The 19947-nt window shown below is 43.9% G+C and overlaps 1 protein-coding gene and 1 pseudogene across 1 annotated transcript in view; one reads left to right on the forward strand and one right to left on the reverse strand.

Annotated features, from left to right (window-relative positions):
* Positions 1–796: 796 nt before the first annotated feature.
* Positions 797–7433, forward strand: LOC109434952 (methylosome subunit pICln pseudogene; annotated as a pseudogene).
* Positions 2743–19947, reverse strand: part of NPFFR1 (neuropeptide FF receptor 1) — a 29529-nt gene continuing 12324 nt past the window's right edge. Inside the window, exons 3-4 of the mRNA XM_019712420.3 lie at positions 18053–18152; positions 2743–11685 (exon numbers count right to left, since the gene is read on the reverse strand). Of these exons, the coding sequence (XP_019567979.3) occupies positions 10809–11685; positions 18053–18152 (977 nt within the window). The 3' untranslated portion in view covers positions 2743–10808. The remainder of the gene's footprint in view (positions 11686–18052; positions 18153–19947) is intronic.

Consider the following 19947-nt stretch of genomic DNA (forward strand, 5'->3'; position numbering starts at 1 on the left):
TGTAGTATCCTGTCAAATGCAGTTAAAAACAACCAAGGCACATTAGTAATAATCTGTTTCTCAACCTCTTTGCCTAAAATCACAAGCTATTTGGTATATTATCCGCCTTCCAAATGATCGAATAATAGAGAGAATCTTATAGAGAGTATGGGGCTGGGGAGAGACCAAAGTCCAATTTGAGATGCCCAGTGAGTGATTAGATACGAGGCCTGGAACTCAGAAGAGAAAGGAAGGTTGGCTATAGTCATTGATTTAGACAATTGAAGCCACAGGATATGAGACCACCTAGATGAAATACATAGAGTAATACTAATAGTTTTTAAAAGCAGAGGGCCTAGAACAGAATCCCAAGGAATCCCAATATTCCAGGGATGGATGGCAGAAGAGACGTCCACAAGGGGATCCGAAAAGGACTACCATAGAGATAGGAGATAAGGTAGGAGACAAAACAGGGCACGTAGTGCCTTGGAAGCTGGGGGAAGAGGAGGTTTTTAAGAAGAAGGAGTGATCAACACATATAGGCAGCTACCTTCAGGGCTTCTCTGCTTGGCTGGTCCATGAGCATCTCATAGCCACCAAGTCAGAAAATGAGCTCACCTCTTGCTCCCTGGAGTCCTCCAGCTCAGTTAACGTGCCACGACTGTCCAGGCAGCCTACCTGGAAGTTCAGTTCCCCTAGGCTCCTCCTGGATAATCTCTGCAGCAGCCACTGGTGGTTGCCAGCCCAGCGCCTGTGTCTGCTTCCATTCTCCTTCCCAAGAGGACTCTGTTGTTGAGACAAACGCACCTCCCCCTGCATGGCCATGTGCTTCGGGGAATTCGGTGCCATCTCAGGCCCAGGGGAGGGCCTGATGGGTCTAAGTGAGTCTCCTGGTTCCATTCCCCTTGCCAATGACTAGTTTGGTTGTGGGTATGTGACACATTTCTCACCAAGGTGATATAAGGGGAGGTGTGATAGAAGCTTCTGGATAAGGTTCTCTTGCTTTTATGAGAGATACACTAGAAAAGGCCATGTTCTTCCTTTGGACATTGTCATGGAATTTGCCATCTCCAGGCAGCCTGTCTTACAAGCTGGAGGAGAGTAGCCCGCAGGTAATAGCGATAAGCCTACAATAAAGATGCCAAGTGGAAGAACCTTGGGTCTTGCTGATGTCATTGAGCTTCTGACTTAACCAACTCTGGGCTTTCCCTGCCTCAGGTCTTCTTATGAGGAGATAATAAATTGACTTTACTAATAAGTAATAAATTGTGTGAGATTATCTCGCGTGACTTTGTTGTTGTTGTGTTTAAACCAGTTTGACTCAGAGTATTCTGTTTCTCGAAGCTGAAAAACATTCTAAGGAACACAACTTCCCAACAGTCTTTCCCAACCCCCGCTCCCAGATTAATATGATTGGAGATGGCCTCTAGTTTCAGGGATGGGCCTTGAGTAATTTAAACCAAACGTTGAAATCCCAGCCCCTTTGACTATCCCAGAACATGGCATTTCCCCTAGCCACAGGGATTGGTTCAGAAATAGATACCTGATCCACTTTCAACCAATGAGTTTGCTGCTTCCTTCTGAGAAGTTCCTTTGCTCTCTTAGGAGAAAGTCATGGAAGAGATATTCCCTCTCACTTTCTCTCTCTCAATGTAAACAAGAAAACATGCAGTTCTGGTTGCTGATAGTTGCATTCTGCACCATGAAGGAAGCCAGCCGAGGAAGCAGGTCACATTGCAGATGGAGCAGAGGAATGGAGACGAGCTGGGTCCTTGATGACATTCAAGGACCCTGGATCAACCAATCCTTTGCACTTACTGTTCTACGAACCTACATATCCCTTTAGTTTTCAATTTAGCTGGTTTGAGTCAGATTTCTGTGATGGCAACTAAACACATCCTAGATGATGACCCATCCTCCCACAACCTACCAGTTACCAGTTAATAGTGCATGGATCTCTCAAACACCTCTTGAACTTGTCGCCTCTTCTCCATCTCTACAGCCTTAGCCAATCCCAGGATTTCTCACCTGGATTCCCACAAATACCTCCTGCCTCACTGGTCTCCAGTTTCATCTCCCTCCTAGTCATTCTCTACCTGATGCCAGCTTGAACTTGAACAGATGAAGATCTGAGTACACCACTTCCCTTCTTCAAACACTCCTCTCTACCTGGTTGTCTCTTGCTCCGTCTTTACAACTTATTTCAAGTTTTTATCAGATCCCTTTTATGATGCCCTCAGCTGTTCCATTGCTTCTTTGACCAAGTACAATATCCCATCAAGAAAGTACATTATGATTTCTCTCTTTTCTATCTCTGCTCTCTGGACTGTGGAGAGGTTCCTTATATTCCCAGACTCAACAGACACTACGTTTGTTGAGTGTACACATGCCAGAATTAAGTTTTGTCTAGCCTGTCATATACACTTAAAAGTGAGAAGCTAACCAAGTAGGTAATTAGGTGTAATGTCAAGAACACTGGATTGCAACCCAGAAAGCCTGAAAAATTTTTTTTTATTTCACTACTTACAAGCTGTGAGGATGTCAAGGAAAGGCCTTGGCTTCTACACATTCATTTTCCCATCTGTAAAATGGGAATACTGCAGTTATATTGGTGGTAACACAGCCTACTGTCTATCCTTTTGGGGGGAGGATGACTGTTTTGCCTGGAAACTTGTCATTCACAGTGCAGATGCAAATGGGGGAAAAGTACGAATTCGATGGAAAGAAAAAAGTAAATACCGAACTCTTTCACAGTGAGTTTATTTTCCATAATTTATAGCATAAGTAACAGAACCATTTTCCAAAGACATGGGCTCGAGGAGAATAAAGAGGGTGATTATGATCATTAGAGGTGCTTCAAAGGACTGCCAGCCAGCACTCTGAACGAACAAATACACTATGCAAAATGCTCTTCCTTGGGGGCGGTCAAAACACATAAATGTAGGTCGCTCAGCCACTGAGACAGCTTGGCTTTGGCTGTTCTATCCTCCCCACAGAGAGGGAGACAGAGTGGGGTAGGGAGTGATTACTCCTCACACAGAGAGTGATTTAACACCACCACTGGCTATGTGACAGATAAATTAATTTGCCTAAATCACTAAGCTTGGGTTTTTCCATCCTCATTAATTTGGTTGCTCGCACATGACAACGGCAGCATTTGTTGGTGACAGGATTCAAATGTCTGGGCATTGCAGCTAGCAAGAGAACACAACTCAAGGCAGGACACCATAGCCAGTTCGGCAGCTTTTGCCCCATCAATGACCTCAGGCAGAGGAGTCGAAAGGCTCTCTTTCAGCCCATGGCTACCTTGAAAGCATGATGCAGTGTTGGATCAAACTAAATTTACACCTTTTACTTAAATTGCTCATATTCCTTCCATCTCAAATCTTTGGAAGCCACTGAATGATGTGGAAATGTGGTCTTGTGGCCAAAACAGCAGTCTGGAGCCTGTGGTCAGCTGGGTTTATTTTCAGAATTAAAGGCAGCTCCATCAAAATTCTTTCTTTTATGCTGAACCTCAGTTTCCCAAATATAGGAAGGAGAATCCACAGTAGTTTGGGGGAGAGGCAAAAAACCTGGCTTCCTAGTCAGATGAACTGAGATTTAAACCCATCTTCAGCATCTCCTTGTTATATGACCTTCAATAAACTACTTAGCTTTTTTGAGTCTTGGTTTCCCAGCTATACTATGGGAATAATAATAAATACTTGCTTACTGCATTACTTCACTCATTCAACAGACATGTATTAAGTCCCAATGTACCAGTCATTTCCTAAATCTGAGTCCACAAAAGTGAGTAAAATAGCCCCCCGTCCTCATGGAGCTTTATAATCGTTATGAGAAATAAATAACAGACGCAAAGCTCTTAGGACTGTGCCTGGCTTTTAACAAGAATTCAGTAAATGTTTTGAGTTGACCAGAAAGGTAATTATTAAAATTCAATATAATTTTTTTTTCATCGATCCCTCTTCTATCACAGGGCCTTTGCACATGCTGTTCTCTGTGTCTGGGTTGTTTTTCCCAGAGGGAACCATGTAAATAGCTGATTTACATGGCTCCCTCTTTCACTTTATTCATATCTGTATACAAATGTCACCTCCTCAGAGAGGCCATTCCTAACCACCTATTAAAATAGCCGCCCCCGCCTCTATCATAGTTTATACTTTTTTTTACTTCAAACCCATTCTTGATGGGTTTAAAAATCATCTATTAGTGATAAGTTCCCCTTAGATTTGGAGCACATTTTTGTCCTACAGTGTCTACAATATAATCATATTTTTAAAAGATAGATTTGAAAACACTTTATAACAAAAGACATAAGAACGACCAATAAACAAATGAAAATATGCCTAGCATCAGTAGTTATCAGGAAAATGTTTAAAAGACTGACACTGTTAAGTGTTGGCAGGAACAACTGGAACTCCCATCCACTGCTGATAGGAATGTAAAAGGGTACAGCAACGTTGGAAAACACTGGCAGTTTCTTACAATTAAACTATACATTTACCATACAACTCAGCAAACCTACTCCTAGGTATTTGACCAAGAGAATTCAAAACATATGTACATATCAGGACCTGCATATGAATGTTCATAGCAGCATTAGTCAACATTCATAAAAAACTGGTAACAACCCAAATGTCTATCAACTAACAAATGACAAACAAAATGCAATATAGCCCTATAATGGAATACTACTCAACAGTAAAAAGGAGCAAATTACGAACATATGTTGTAACATGGAGGAATCTCAAAAAGTCATGCTAAGTGAAAGAAGACAGACTCAAGGCTACACACTGTATAATTCTATGTATATGACATTCCAAAATCAGATGGGTAGTTAGCTGGGTCCAGGAGTAGGGGGAGAGGGTTGACTACAAATTGGCACAAGGGAATGTTAGGGGGGATGCTGGAAATATCTTGAGTGTGATGGTAGTTACACAATTGTATTCAATAGCTAAGACTTATCAAAACATATACTTAACATAGGTGAATTTTATTGTATGCAAATTATGTCTTAGTAAAGCTGTTAGAAAAATGTTAAACATATAGGTAGATATGCACATAGAAAATGACTATGCTTATCTCTTGTGGTGGGATTTGGGTGCTTTTTATTTTCGTTCTTTTGCTTATCTAAATTTTATAAAATTTCCACAGTGATTGTGGAGTGCTTTTGTAGAGAGAGAGAAAAAAACACAATAAAATGCCATAAACATAAATAATTGGGTTATTTAACAAGGAATCTATTGTTAATTCAACATTGTTTGCTTGTCATGAAGCCCATTTGGGTCACCTCCTTCTCATCTATCTTTCCTCAGTGGCACTTCTGAGGGGTGAGCTGAGGAAACAGATGCAAAAAGTACAGAGCTTAATAGCAATGCTTTGTCCATCCAGCTCTTGGTTTGGCTCTCACCTTGATTTTTGGATGAATACACAGTAGACTAATGATAGGGGGGCTGTCATCCTACTTTGCCAACTCCGCCCTCCATTCCAACCCAAATCAACTCATGCGTCCTCCAGGCCCCAAGAGAAAGTCCTCAGCATAGGGCAGGGCAGATTGTGGTTTGTGGGGTCCAGGCCGGGTGCCCACCTCCAGCTCACGTTGGTCTGTTGAGTGCTACATGGTCTTGGTGAAGTCAAGAGACCATTCATCAGTGAAGACCCATGATTAGCACAACCGCTTGTGCTGCACATGGCAGGACAGGACACAGAGTCCCTCCAAGAGCCCCTCTGGGGTGGGGGTACTCAGTGTCAACAGGCTTCTGGCCCTTTCCCTCCATCATACATCCAATTCATTTCCGAACTTTCCGCCCCTGAGAGGAGAGCGACCTTAGGAGACCCAAGCAGCTTGTAGGCGGAGGAGGGCATGTCCAGAGAAGTCTGCATTGCTTGCCCTTGCATGCCTTGGGGGTAGCTGGACAAGACTCCTGACAGGCCGAGGTGTCAGGATGCAGGATTCTGGTGAAGATAATAAAGCTATACTTATAAAAATTGCTACATAAAATATCATCCTGTGGAGGGAACATACAACTTTCTAGCCACTTTGGTCAAGAAGGAAAGCCTAACAAGAGGAGTTCAGAGCAGCTGGGGTGGGCCCAGGGGAAGGGGACAATCAGCTTCTCTCAGAGACCCTGCTTTGTTCCCCATAAATGCTAAGTTGAGAGGAATCTCAGGTTCCAAACCTGGGGTCTCTGTCCTCAGGGTTCATATAGGAACTATTTTCAGGAATTACTTCCAACATCTTAAAACGCCACACATTATTTACAATAGTCCACAGGCAGAAACAATCCACATGTCCATTGACAAATGAATGGATAAACAAAATGTACACACACACACACACACACACACACACACAAATGGAATATTATTCAGCCCTTAAAAACGAACAAAATACTGACACATGCTACAATATGGATGAACCTTGAAGATGTCATGCTAAGTGAAACAGGCCAGTCACAAAGGACAAATACTATATGACTCTACTTATATGAGGTACCTAGATAGTCAAATTCATAGAGATGGAAAGGAAAGTGGTGGCTGCCAGGGGCTGGGAATGGGGAGATGTTGAATGGGAACAGAGTTGCAGTTGGGGATGTTAAAAAAAAACATCTGGAGCTGTATCTTTGTGCTCACTGCTGCAATGAGCTTCCTCAAAAGTTTCCCACCACCAGGGTCAGCTGAGGGCTCTGGTGGCAGCAGCCTAACATAGAGGGTATGTTGACTAGAAAGGGCCTTGGCACTGGCAGCCTTTACGTTGCTGAGAGTTTTCCCATCTCCTAACTGAGTCATGAAAGAAAGTTTTCTGGCTCTGGATATTTGAAATTTTAGACCCCCAAATTTGGAATATTTCTTTCTGAATTGTGACAATGCCGGGGGATTTTGGAGCCACCTGTGTTGGTTAGACGGCTCTGGGTTAGGATTCTCACTGGAATACCCCACCGTTAGTTTGTATGCGGTGTCCCAGGACCTGAACGCATCTCCACGAGAACACTTGTATGTTTTGGTGAATGCTGAATTTGCAGAAGAAACGAATGACTCTTGCTGACAAAGAAGAGGAAGACGATGATGATGTCGAACCTATTCCTGGATTTAGATTTGTGTCCAGTGATAAATCATCACTGGAGGCAATGGTCACTGCAATGTGTGAATGCCAGGCTTTGCGTCCAGGTCCAGATGATGATGATGGAGAATATGATGTAGAAGCAGACGAACAAGGGCAGGGGGATAGTCCTACATTTTACACCTATGAAGAAGGATTGTCCCATTTAACAGCAGAAGGCCAGGCCACATTGGAGAGATGAGAAGGAATGCTTTCTCAGTCCGCCAGCAGCCAGTGTCTCATGGCTGGAGTCCGGGCAGAAGATTCAGTAGGAGACTATGAAGATGGGATGGAGGCAGATACGACACCAGCAGTTGCTGGGCAGTTTGAGGGTGTAGATGTTGATCACTAAAAATGATTTTATGCTGCGTTGGGATTCTGCTCATAACTAACTGTAGGAGAGAACGTGGTGCCTTTTTCACTGTGGCGTGGGTATTGATGGAAGTATTTTTCCTTCTGCAAAACTTACCTGAACCAGCTCTTTCTTGAGACAGACTATACTGAAACAAGTTGTCACCAGCAGAAGAAACTACGTATGACCTTTATTAACAAAGGTGAATTAACTTAACTAAGAGGGTATTTGTAGTTTATCATTTACCCTCAAACTTCCTGTGTCTAGGCACCCTCTGACTGGGTCTATACTCCTGCCTTCAGTGTATGCGTCATCCGTAACCCAGCAGGGCTATATGAAAATGCACAGGCTCTTGAAGGTCTAGGATGGGACAGAAGCTGAATCTAAGATAGGCCCCCCTTTAGGGCCTAAGGATACCCTTATCCCTTAAAGAGAGAGACAAAGAGATCTCAGAGAAATCTTGGCCTCTGCTCATTCTCCACAGGGGTAAGGATCTTTTTACTAATTTGGGACCCAGATTAACTCATTCAGGCGTCTCTAGGGAGCCTCTTCGGAAACATCTCAGCCACACATACTACCACTAACACAAGTGCTTCTAACTAGTGTTTGCTCCTTTCATCATGTTCCACCAGTTTCTTCTGTTAGAATCTCTCAGGTTATATATCCTCTAATTTCCAGCCTCTTAGGTCAGTTTCTGTAACAGACAAGTGAAATTGGGATGAAGTCCTCAAAGTACCTCAGATGATAATTTTTTTTGTCTTTGTAGTAGTGTAACACATAAATCTAGATTTTCTATAAAATAAAATAAAAATCTGGAAACAGATAGTGGTGATGGTTACCCAACAATGTGAAGGCACTTACTGCCACTGAACTGTACGTTTCAAAATGGTTAAATCGGAAAATTTTATGTTGTGTATATTTTACCACAAACACAAAAAACCAAGCACTCCACAGGTACCCACAAGGCCTCACCCCCTTATAAAAGCATCAAGTCGTGTCTGTGACCATTTAGATCCAATCTCTAAATGGGCAAGCATAGACATTGATTGATTTTTTTTTAATAAATAAAAATAACAGCAAAATATATCAGTTACGACCTCGAGCAGTTTTTTGGCAGGTACAATCTTTCAAAGCATGGCATCTTTTGGGGGAAATGAAACAAAGGGGCCTTGGTGGAAATGTTGGCTTGGGTGAGAGCGCTGGTCTCCCTCCGCTGTAGAGGCTATGATTTTGTGGTTGGGGAGTCCATGCTAAAGGAGGAACACTCCCCAGAGAAGAGACCAGTGTCTCATCTCACCCAGCTACAGGGACAAGCATTTGGGTTGGAGATGGCTCTTTCTCTGGCCTATTTTTAGAGCCTGGAGTCAGAGTTCTCCACAGTAAGCTGCAGTGAGTTAACTGTCTAGTCTGTGTGACACATAACACTGATACAACACCGAAGATGGGGCCCATACGTGTATTAGCTAATGAGGGATAGAATGGCATACCCTCCCCTGAGACGGTCTTCTATCACTCCTGGACATTGGGTGGGGTCGTGATCGACCTCTGGATCTTAGCAGCCTGTACCACACATGGGTTTAGAGATATTGTACACAGAGCAGTTCAGGCCGGATATTAAAAGAGTCAACACAATAGACTCTCATTTCCCAGCCCCAGAGCTTGAGGGTGGGGATGCTGGTTCCACAAGCATTCTGGTTCACTGCCAGGCAGAAAACCATTGTGGGAATTTCCAGCTCTCCTCCCTGCTATGCCCAATCTGCCTTCCTTGAGGGGCAAGATGAGGTTCAGCAAGAAACCATCAGAAGACAAATTCTAATCCAAACCCTGCTCTTCTGTGGCCTGTGACCTTGGCCCCTTGGAGCCTCAGTTACTTTGTTTACAAAAAATGGCAACAATAATATTTCCTTCTATCGCATTTGTATGAATCAAACAAGACAGTGCCTGGGGACTTGCTGAGAAGGGATTACACAGTTGCTTAGGAATTTTCTTTTGCCCCTACATCTGTATTTAGAGTGGAATAAACAAAGTTAAATTATTCTGTATAGATTAAGGAGACAATTGAAGCCTCAGAGTCCCATTCTCTGCCCTGACCCCTGGAAATGTTTCTTTTTTAATCACTAAAATTCTAGCAACACTGTGTTTTGTATAGAAATGAGGGGAAATGTCCAGCAGGGTTATTGGGGCTTTGTAAGGATCACTGAGGCAATCTCATTTCCTCCCATAACCTAGAAAGAAGCCTTGTGTTCTCCAAGGTGATGTAGCTGCTCTGGGTGAGCCGGAGTAAACAAGGGACCTCCTGGTCCCAAACCCTTTAGAGGATACATAATTTATCCATGTTGGGGATTTAGTGTTTGTCTTCCAGGAGGCCCCAAAGGACACAACAGCTTCCGTCGGCCAACTTCTCCCCATCTTCCCCCAAGAGGGAGCAGGGAAAAAAAGCCTGGGGGAAGGCTTTGGACTGGCAGCTCCAGCAAGCGTACCAGTGCTTCCAAAGGCAGAAAGGGGGTACTGTGCTTTTCCTTCCTCCTGTCTATGAATAAATAAAATGACACCTCCAGGTGGACTTGCAGCTACCTGTCACACTGTAAGTACTTGCCTGCGCCTGGGTGATGGTGGTGGGCCCCCTCTGAGGGGAGGAGGGAGGACAGCCCACCCCCATCCCCTACACCCACAGGGCTCAGACCCAGAGGACCTGAAACTGCTGCAGTCTTCCCAGGGTATATTCCACAGCTGCTCAGGCATGACGTCCTATTGTAGTGGTTTGGGGGAGAAGTGAATGGCCTTGGACACCAAAAAGAGAAACTTACACAGAGCTGGGGGAGGGGTACTCCATGTTCTCGCAAGGGGTCAAGGGGAGTGGTTTCAGCAACACACGAGGGACTCCAAGACATGGACACAAAGCGTCAAACGGACAGGCCAGTTTTGCGTTTTGCTTCTTTCCAGCAGCCTATTTACACATGTCACTGTGCTCCTTCTAGAGACAGCTGGAGAGACACTGAGACACTGTGTAAAACCACAGAGACACTGCAATCAGCCATGCTCCTATGACATTTCCAGCTGAGACACTGGGCTGGCCACATCTCTCCAGACCTCAGTCTGTCATCTGTAGAAGTAGGATAAGGAGAGCCTAGTCCCCAAATGTTGTGAGAATTCAGAGATGAAGTTCGTGGCAGAAGGGTTTCCAGGAAACTTAGCTCCTGTCCCCTTTCCCTCCTTTGCCTCTCTCTGAGGGGGGAGGTACCAGAGAAGATATCACAAGGCAGAGATGCCACTACGTTGTATTTGAGAGGGAGGCATCATGGCACCCTCTTCACCACCACACCAATCTGCTATCACATCTAGGTCTCACATGTCCAGCCGGGGTCCCTGTACTACTCAAACATGCCAGGCCGGTATGCTGAGGGGCAGGTGGGAGCAGCCAGGGTCTTCCCTGGCCAAGCCGTGGTGGGCCACCCAGCCATTGCGCAGTGGGAGGTGGCGAGGCCTGGGGGCCCCACTGCTGGGCCCCGACTGGGAGGGCAGACCTGAGTCGCTGGGCTGCACCTCCACGAAGACCCGCGAGCGCAGGAGCCCGCGGGACCGCTCTGAGTAGGCCAACCTGTGGCTCCCCCATTGCGGTGGGCAGAGCTGGGCCCGGAAGGCAGCCTGGAAACTGCGATGGAAGTTCTCATTGAAGTAGCCGTAGATGATGGGGTTGGCACTGCTGTTGAAGAAGGCCAGCCAGTGGGCGAAGGGGAAGCCGTAGACTGAGACCAAGTGCAGCTGCGGCTCGCTGAGCTGCCCATAGTCAATGAGCAGCAGCAGCGCCCAGAGTGGCAGCCAGGACAGCGTGAAGAAAAGCGCCACCACGGCCAGCATATGCACCACCCTGGCCTTGCGCCGGCCCCCGCGCCGGCCCTCCGCGGCTGCCTCCTCGCGGGTCTGGCCAGGGCCCGAGGCCTTGACCAGCCTGCGGGCGATGCGGGCATACATGACGACGATGAGTATCAGGGGCGCCAGGTAGATGTGTGAGAAGAGCACGGTAGTGTAGACTTGGCGCATGCTCTCCTTGGGCCAAGCCTCCCAGCACGAATAGAGCGGGTACGAGCGGTTGTGGGCGTCCACCATGAAATGGTGCTCCTCGCGCGTGACAGTCAGCATGACTGCCGACGGGGACATGATGAGCAGAGCCAGGGCCCAGATAACCGCGATGGTGACCAGCGCCTTCTGCAGGGTCAGCTTCTCCCGGAAAGGGTGCATGATGCAGCGGAATCTGGGGCACGGGAGGAAAGAGAAGCAGCGGGTCTGGGCAGGTCCCAGTAGCCCCACGTGAGAGCTAACCTTGACTGAGGGCTGGTGAGTATGTGTACTTTTCATTCACCACCTCACCTTAGCGTCAAAGAGCAGCCCTGACGTTAATTGAGTTTGCAAACAAATTGGTTTCTCACATGTGAGGAGTCAGCTCTTGGTCTCAGAAGACAAGTAGAAAGGCAAAAACAGGATTTAGGAGAGAGGGGAGAAGGAAACCGCAGGCAGTGTGGGAAACATGAATCCTGTTTGTGCACTTTTGGGGGTAAACTGATTGGCCGGCAGCTGGCAGAGGAATCAGTCTGTACATTCGGTCCTCAAGTAGGCGATTAGGTAGGTGTATCAAAGAAAACAACTTTTAGCTATTTGTGGATTCTTCAGAAAACCTTGGGAGCCTCCACAACAGGCTGTCCCTATGTCATCTTGGCCAGCATCCTTCCAACAGTGCTTTCATTGTATTAGGACAGATCTGCACCATTTCCTCAATAGAACATCTCAACAGCGATTATTATCACACCCTTAATTTACAGTTGAGGAAACTGGGATTCAGAGGCATTAAGCAACTGGCTCAAGGTCACACAGCTACTAAGTAGCAAGGACCAGCCTTGAACCTAGATTTGTCTTGCTCCACTAAGCCATATAAACCAACAGCTATACACCTTCACTATGCATTAAAGCCTCCTGAAACATTTAAAGAAATACCTGTGCCAAATTCTCCTGGCCAATGATTCCAGTCTAATTAATTTAGGAAGGTCACGTGGCAATTTAGAGAGTGAACCTGCACTAAAACACAGGCCTAGAGCTGACTCCCAGCCACGTGCTCTTTCCTCTTCACCAAACTGTGCCCTGCCCTCCTGCCTAGCCTCCCTTTTCCCTGCCTGACAGCACCTTCTACCTCTTCCATGGCCTGTCTCAAGCCTTGCTGGCTTACTGGTTTCACAGCATCACACACTTAGGAAATTGCTGGAGAACAAATAATTCTTAAAGCTTGCAGTACTAGCTGTATCAGCTAATGGATGGAGGAGAATCCTGGGGCAGACTAGAAAGGCTTCGTGGAGGAGATGAGAAATTGAAGAATATGGCAGACACCACTGGAAGAGGTTGCGCATTCACATATCGTTAACAATGATAGCAAAATGAACATGAGTGAAGGAGAGGGATTTCCCCCCAATTACCCAGCTAGTTGTATGCACTGCAGAGACAGGAATCCAGTTCTATGACCCCAGTTGCGAACATCACTGGGTCACAAAAGACTGCATTTGAGAAGGGCAGAGGTGCAATGAGGATGAAGACATTGGATTCTAGAAAGGGTGAAGGAGAGTCAGCATCATTCTGGAATGAGAAGACCCCTTGATTTCTTCCCAACAAGTTGGACAACTATAATTCAACAAAGGCTTCCCTGCTCAGTACACAAACACATCTGAGAGAGGCACGCATCGAGACATATGAAGGTGGAGGTATCAGAACAAACAGGGAAGGCCAGATGAGGGGAAGGACAGAGACAGGGGCCACAGATGCAACCTAGCACATGCCACGGCCCCATGGTGGCAAGGAAGGAGTTGGGTTGCAGCCCACACTCAGCATCCTGGAGGGCCAGAGGGGCAGAAGCAACCTTTCTGCCTGAGTAGCTGGCACCAATTGCTGTTAAACGCAGGCAGAGACACAGCCCAGTGGGATGGCAGCAGCAGACTAACATCTACCATTACTAGAAAGAAGGCAAAGCTACATACTCCTGAACACACCCCACCTCACCCCACCTCCACCCACTGTGGTAGAACCTGGTGGAAGAAGTGGAAACACCTCAAATAGTACAGTGTGGCTGGTAGTTTCTGGATACAAGGAGGCAGCACGAGGAACTTGCAAGCCCAGAGCCCTATCCTCCTCCACATCCCACCATGGGGGTAGTACCCTGAGATTGAGGCATCTCAGACACAGAGAGGATGCCCACCTCCTTGGGAAATATGGGGCATTTTCCACAACTGAGGCAACACCACCCCACTAAGATCCCAGAGGTGCCAGTAGTGCAGGGAAGAGAAAACAAAAACTTGTGCTATAGCATCTACTAGAAAACAAAAGAAAGACCTCTATGTATCAACCTGCTGAATTGTTAAGAGCAGAACAGTACCTAAGAAAGAAGACTTCACTACCTCAAATGCCTAGGCAGAGAAACAATCCATCAAGTACAATGAGTAACCAAGGTAGCAAGGTAGCTCAGAAAGAAAATGAAAACTTTCCAGAAACTAAACTCAAATACATAAATGACTGTAATTTAAATGACAGAGAATTCAAGATTGCAGTTATGAAAATACTCAATGACATACAAGAAAACTCAGAAAGACAGCTCAATCAGCTAAAAAATAAAATCAATGAACAAAAGGAGTATTTTACCAACGCTATTGAAACTATAAAAAAGAACCAAAGAAAAATTCTGGAGTAGAAGAACTCAACAAATGAGATAAAGAATGCATTAGAGGGCATTGGAAATAGAGCATACCAGATGAAAGAGAGATGAAAGCAAGCTTGAAGATAAAAATCCAGGAATGACTCAGGTGGAAGAAGAGAGAGAAATGAGAGTTAAAAAAAAAGAAAGAAAGAAAGAAAGAAAGAAAGAAAGAAAGAAAGAAAGAAAGAAAGAAAGAAAGAAAGAAAGAACTCTGTGAGAACTATCTGACTCCATTAGCAAAAGCAACATAAGAATAATGGGTATACTAGGAAGAGAAGAGAAAGAGAAGGGAAAAGAGAGCCAACTGAAATAAATAATCAATGAGAACTTCCCAAACCTATGGAAAGAGCTAGATCCTCGAATTCAAGAAGCTAACAAACACCTAACTATTCCAATGCAAAAATACCTTCTCCAAGATACATTATATTAAAACTGTCACAAGTTAATGATAAAGAAAGAATTCTCAAGGCAGCCAGGGGGGGAAAAAGACTGTAACCAACAAAGGAAACCCCATTAGATTATGATCAGAATTTTCAGCAGAAACCTTACAAGCCAGAAGAGAGTAGAATGAAATATTCCATATATTGAAAGGGAGAAAACATCAGCCAAGAATAATATATTCAGCAAAGTTATCCTTTAGATATGAAAGAGAAATAAAGACTTTTCCAAACAAACATAATCTAAAGGAATTTACCACCACAAGACCTGCATTATAAGAAATGTTTCAAGAAGCTCTTCTACCTGAAACAAAAAGATAAAAGTATATAAAACTTTGAGTAAGATGACAGACAGAAGCAGGAAATTGCAACTCTATTTCAGAATAAGGTATTGAAATTTTAATTATAACATAAGAGTTAAAGGGAACAAAAAGAATTTTTTAAAAAAGACTATAACTTCTGCAATTTGGAAATGAATGCACAGCATAAAAAAGGGTAATTTGTGACAACAAAAACAAAAAGGGAGGGGGAAGAAGGACTGGACTTGCACAGGTGAAGATAAGATGTAATCAGAAGAAAAAAGACTATTGTATCTATGAAACTTTTTTTTAACATAAACCTCATGATAACCACAAAACAAAAATCTAGAGCTGAGACATGTAACATAAAAAAAGAGGAAACAGAAAAAATTTATAGAAAACTACAAAACTAAAACAGCAGACAGAAACACTAGGAAAAAGAAACAATGGAGATACAGAACAACCAGAAAACAAAGATAACAATAAACAAATACAGTAAAGTTTTAAGATATAAAAAATCAATATGCAAAAATCCATTGCAGTCCTACATACTAACAACGAAATATCAGAAAAAGAAATGAAAACAATCTTGTTTACAATTGCAACAAAATGGATAAAATAAACTTAAAGGAAGTGAAGTACACTGAAAACTATAAGACATTATTGATAGAAATTGAAGACACAAAGAAATAGACAGACATTCTGTGTTCACGGATTATTAAAATGGCTATATTACCTAAAGCAATATACAGTTTTAATGCAATCACCATCAAAATTTCAATGGCATTTTTCACAGAAATAGAACCAAAAAATTCTCAAATTTGTATGGAAACACAAAAGACCCCAAATAGCCAAAGCAATCCTGAGAAAAAAGAACAAAGCTGATGACATCACACTCCCTGATTTCAAACAAGACTACCAAGTTACAATAACCCAAACCGTATGGTATTTGCAGAAAAATAGACACAGAGACCAACGGAACAAAAATGAGATCCCAGAAGTAAATTCACACATATATAGGTAACTAATTTTTGACAAAGGAATCAAAAACATACGATGAAGAAAGAAAAGCCTATTCAATAAGTGGTGTTGGGAAAACTGGAAAGCCACATGCAAAAGAATGAAACTAGACTGCTAACTGACACTTTAATTCAAAATGGATTCAGGACTTGAATATAAGACTGGAAAAATAAAATACATAGAAGGAAGCATAGGCACTAAACTTAATGGACCTTGGTCTCAGAGGGGTTTTGTGACCTTGACCCCAAAAGCAAGAGAAATAAAAGCAAAAATAAATGAATGGGACCACATCAAACTAAAAAACTTCTGCAAAGCAAAAGAAACCATTGACAAAACAAAAAGGCAATCAACTGAATGGGAGAAGATATTTGTAAATGATACCTCCAATAAGGCGCTGATATCCAAAATATATAAAACGCATACAACTCAACCAAAAAAAACCACGAACAACTCAATTAAAAAATGGTCAAAGGACCTGAATAGGCACTTTTCTACGGAAGACATACATATGTCCAACAGATATATGAAAGGTGCTCAACATCACTGGTCATCAGGGAAATGAAAATCAAAACCACAATGAGATACCACCTCATACCTATTAGAATGGCTATTATCAATAAGACAAGATGTGGAAAAAAGGGAACCCTTGCACATTGCTGATGGGAATGTAAATTGGTACAACCTCTATGGAAAACAGTATGGAAGTTCCTCAGAAAATTGAGAATAGAGCTACCATATGACCCAGCAATTCCTCTTCTCAGTATCTACCCGGAAAATTTGAAAACACTATTCATAAAGATATATGTACCCCTATGTTCATTGCAACATTATTCACAGTGGCCAAGACATGGAAACAACATAAGTGTCCTTTGACGGGTGATTGGATAAATAAGATATGGCACATATATACAATGGAGTATTACTTAGCCATAACACAGATGAAATATTGCCATTTGCAACGACAAGGATGGATCTTGAGAGTATAAAGAAACAAGTGAAATAAGTCAGATGAAAAAGGAACTGCATGATTCCACTCATATGGGGGGTGTAAAACAAACAATAACAAACAAAGCAAACAAAAAAATTCATAGATACAGACAACAGAATGGTGGTTACCAGAGAGGAAGGGGGGTGGGAGGGGGACAAAGAGGGTAAAGGGGGTCAAATATATGGTGGCAGAAGGACACTAGACTTTGGGTGTTGAGCACACAATAGAGTACACAGATGTTGTATTATAAAGTTGTACACCTGAAATTTATATGTGATTAACCAATGTTATCCCAATAAATGTAATATAAAAAGTAAATAAATAGAAAGGGCAGAGCTAAGAAGTGCCTGTATTGGGAAGCGGACTAGGAGTTGGGTGTGAGTGTAAGAAAGAAAGAAAATAACATTAATAGCTGACATTTTGACCCTGTGCCAGGTAGGGTGCAGCAGCTTTCCAAGGAGAAGCTCACTGAAGACTCCCAACCATCCTGTAGGGTATTTTCCATTTTACAGATGAAAAACTGAGGCTCTGACTAGTGAAGTAACTTAGTGAAAGGGCTCACCGAGGAGGAAGAGGACTTACTGCAGTTAGTGAGAATTTTATTGCTTGCAAAGCCTCCTTGGCTCCTGGTTCCATTCCATTAGCAGAGCCATGCTTATCAGAGAATCTGATGGAATCTGAGACTTGAAATACCGTAAGTAGCTGGTGATAGGGTGGAGATGGGGTGCCGGTAGGGCCTGGACTGCCAGGGCCCAGCAAGGAGGCTGTGGAGACGCAGTGAAGGAGCAGGGGGGCACACTTCCTCCCCAGCCGTACTAGGTCCACCCATTAAGCTTGCTCCCCAGCTCAGAGCCATGGAAGGCAGGATTCCTGCTCCGCAGGAAACAAGGTCTGGCTTCAAGCTCCTCAGAAGCCCCAGAAGTCCCTATTAAATGTCCTTAGGAGCTGCCTCCAAGCCTTCTGAGAGGAGGTGGTGGGATCCAGTCTCCCCAAATTTAAAGAGCAGCCTTCCCTTTATGGCTCAGATTCAGCCCCACCCACCACAGAGCAGCCCCAGCCTTCCCCCGGTCCTGCAGTGAAGACAGTGGCTCTTCCTAGTGCCAGGCCCAATCGACCCAGGATAACTGAGTTGGGAACCCTCTTACCTTTCCACGGCAATGGCCACCAATGTGAAAACGGAAGCCGACACAGACATGCCCTGCACCAAGCCGCTCATCTTGCATGTGGCGTTGTCAAAGGGCCACCCTGCAACGACAGAGTCCAGCACAGAGTAAGAGATGTCTCACCCACAGAGAGCCGGGAACCTTGCACCATCTAAGCCAGTCCCCTCTGCAGCTTGGGTCTTTCCTCCATGTCCGGTGAGGTGCTCATCCTCTCTGCTTACACATCTCCAGGAATGAGAAACTCACAGCCCATACCATTTGCAACAACATGGATGGACCTAGAGAACATTATGTTAAATGAAATAAGTCAGAAAGAGACAGACAAATACCATATGATCTCACTTATATGCAGAATCTAAAGAAAAGAATAAGTGAATGAACTAATCAGAGACAGTTTTGGAAACATGGAGGAAAAACAGAGGGTTGCTAGAGGGGCGGGGGGGTGGGGATAAGGGGAAGGTGAGAGGTTTTGAAAAATAGTCGGTAACCACAAGATGGTCATGGGGGTTTGAAAATTAATTTGGGGAACGTACAGAGGGATAGTGGATGGGGGGAGGGGGGTTCACACAGTGTGAGGGATATAAATGATAAACGTCTAAGTTTTGCTTTGTCTTGTGCACCTGAAACTAATAAAAAAAAATAAAAATAAAAAAAAACAACTCTGCCTATTGGAGAGACAATCTTTATTACCAGCCAATGATTTCCTTCCATGAGATTTGGATCCACCCAGCCCAATGTACAGTCTGTAAGAATGCATACAAACCAAAAGACACACATGACACTTAATAGAATGTTTGCCTATGAGGAAGGGGATTTGGAGTGAGGCAGGGGTATCGAAAGGAATGAATAAATAAAAAATAAACATGAGGCTTCAAGCAGAGTGAAGTCACTCTGCCATGACCTGTGGATGTGAATAATTCAACCATTTGTACCTGTGTTCCAAAAGAAAGGGGGGGAAGGTGGGAAGGAGGGAGAAGAAAGCGGAAGGGGAAGGTGGAAGGGGGATGGGAAAGAAGGGGGAAGGGAGGGGAAGGGAAGGGAAGGGGAGGGAAGGGAAGGGAAGGGAAAAGCCATATGCAGTTTTATTTTATAGTGAAACATTCTATTAGAAAACTTCTAAATACACATCAAAAACAGACTGGTTAAATAAACTGTAGCACACCCATACAATGTAATTCTAAGCAGTTGTAAAAAGAATCAAATAACTTCATGTAAATTAATTTTAATGAATCCTATTTATAACATATATACTATATTTTTAAGCAAAGAAAAGGTAAAGGTGCAGAACTGACTGAAAAGCTAGCTTTTCCTTAATTTGCTTGTACTTGTATAAAATATGTTTGGAAAGGGACACAAGAAACTGGCAAGATTGGTTCCCTCCTAGGAAAGGAGCTGAGAGACCAGAGGACTGGGTGGAGAGATTTTTCACTGGCTATCTTTGGGAGCTTTTGACTATTGAACCATGTAGATATGTTATCTATTCAAGCAATTTAAAAATTTTAAGCATTTGAAATGGACTGGCAAAACCACTTTAACCAACTAGTGATCATATCATTGTTAACTGGTGTGTGTGTGTGTGTGTGTGTGTGTGTGTGTACGCACGCACGCGCCTGTATGTGTGTGCATGCATGCCTATGTATCTGTCTAGGTATGCTGGGAAGAAGGATGCAATTTATCAGCAGCCCTGAAAGAACCCGGCATTCAGCAGTAATCAAAGGTTCCATCAGTATACCCGAGGGGAAACTAACTGCCCTGCTTCCACTTCCTGGGTCCTAGAACCTATAGAAACTCAGGCTGTGACTCCCCTGCCCCAAGTCAGGTTAAATAACTCCAAATGGGGCTCTGAGCTCAGAAGCTGCAGGCTCAGACCTCTAGGG

This window comes from Rhinolophus sinicus, chromosome 15 (genome assembly GCF_057876585.1).
Source record: "Rhinolophus sinicus isolate RSI-liver-muscle chromosome 15, RSI-T2T, whole genome shotgun sequence".
Classification (NCBI taxonomy): Eukaryota; Metazoa; Chordata; class Mammalia; order Chiroptera; family Rhinolophidae; genus Rhinolophus; species Rhinolophus sinicus.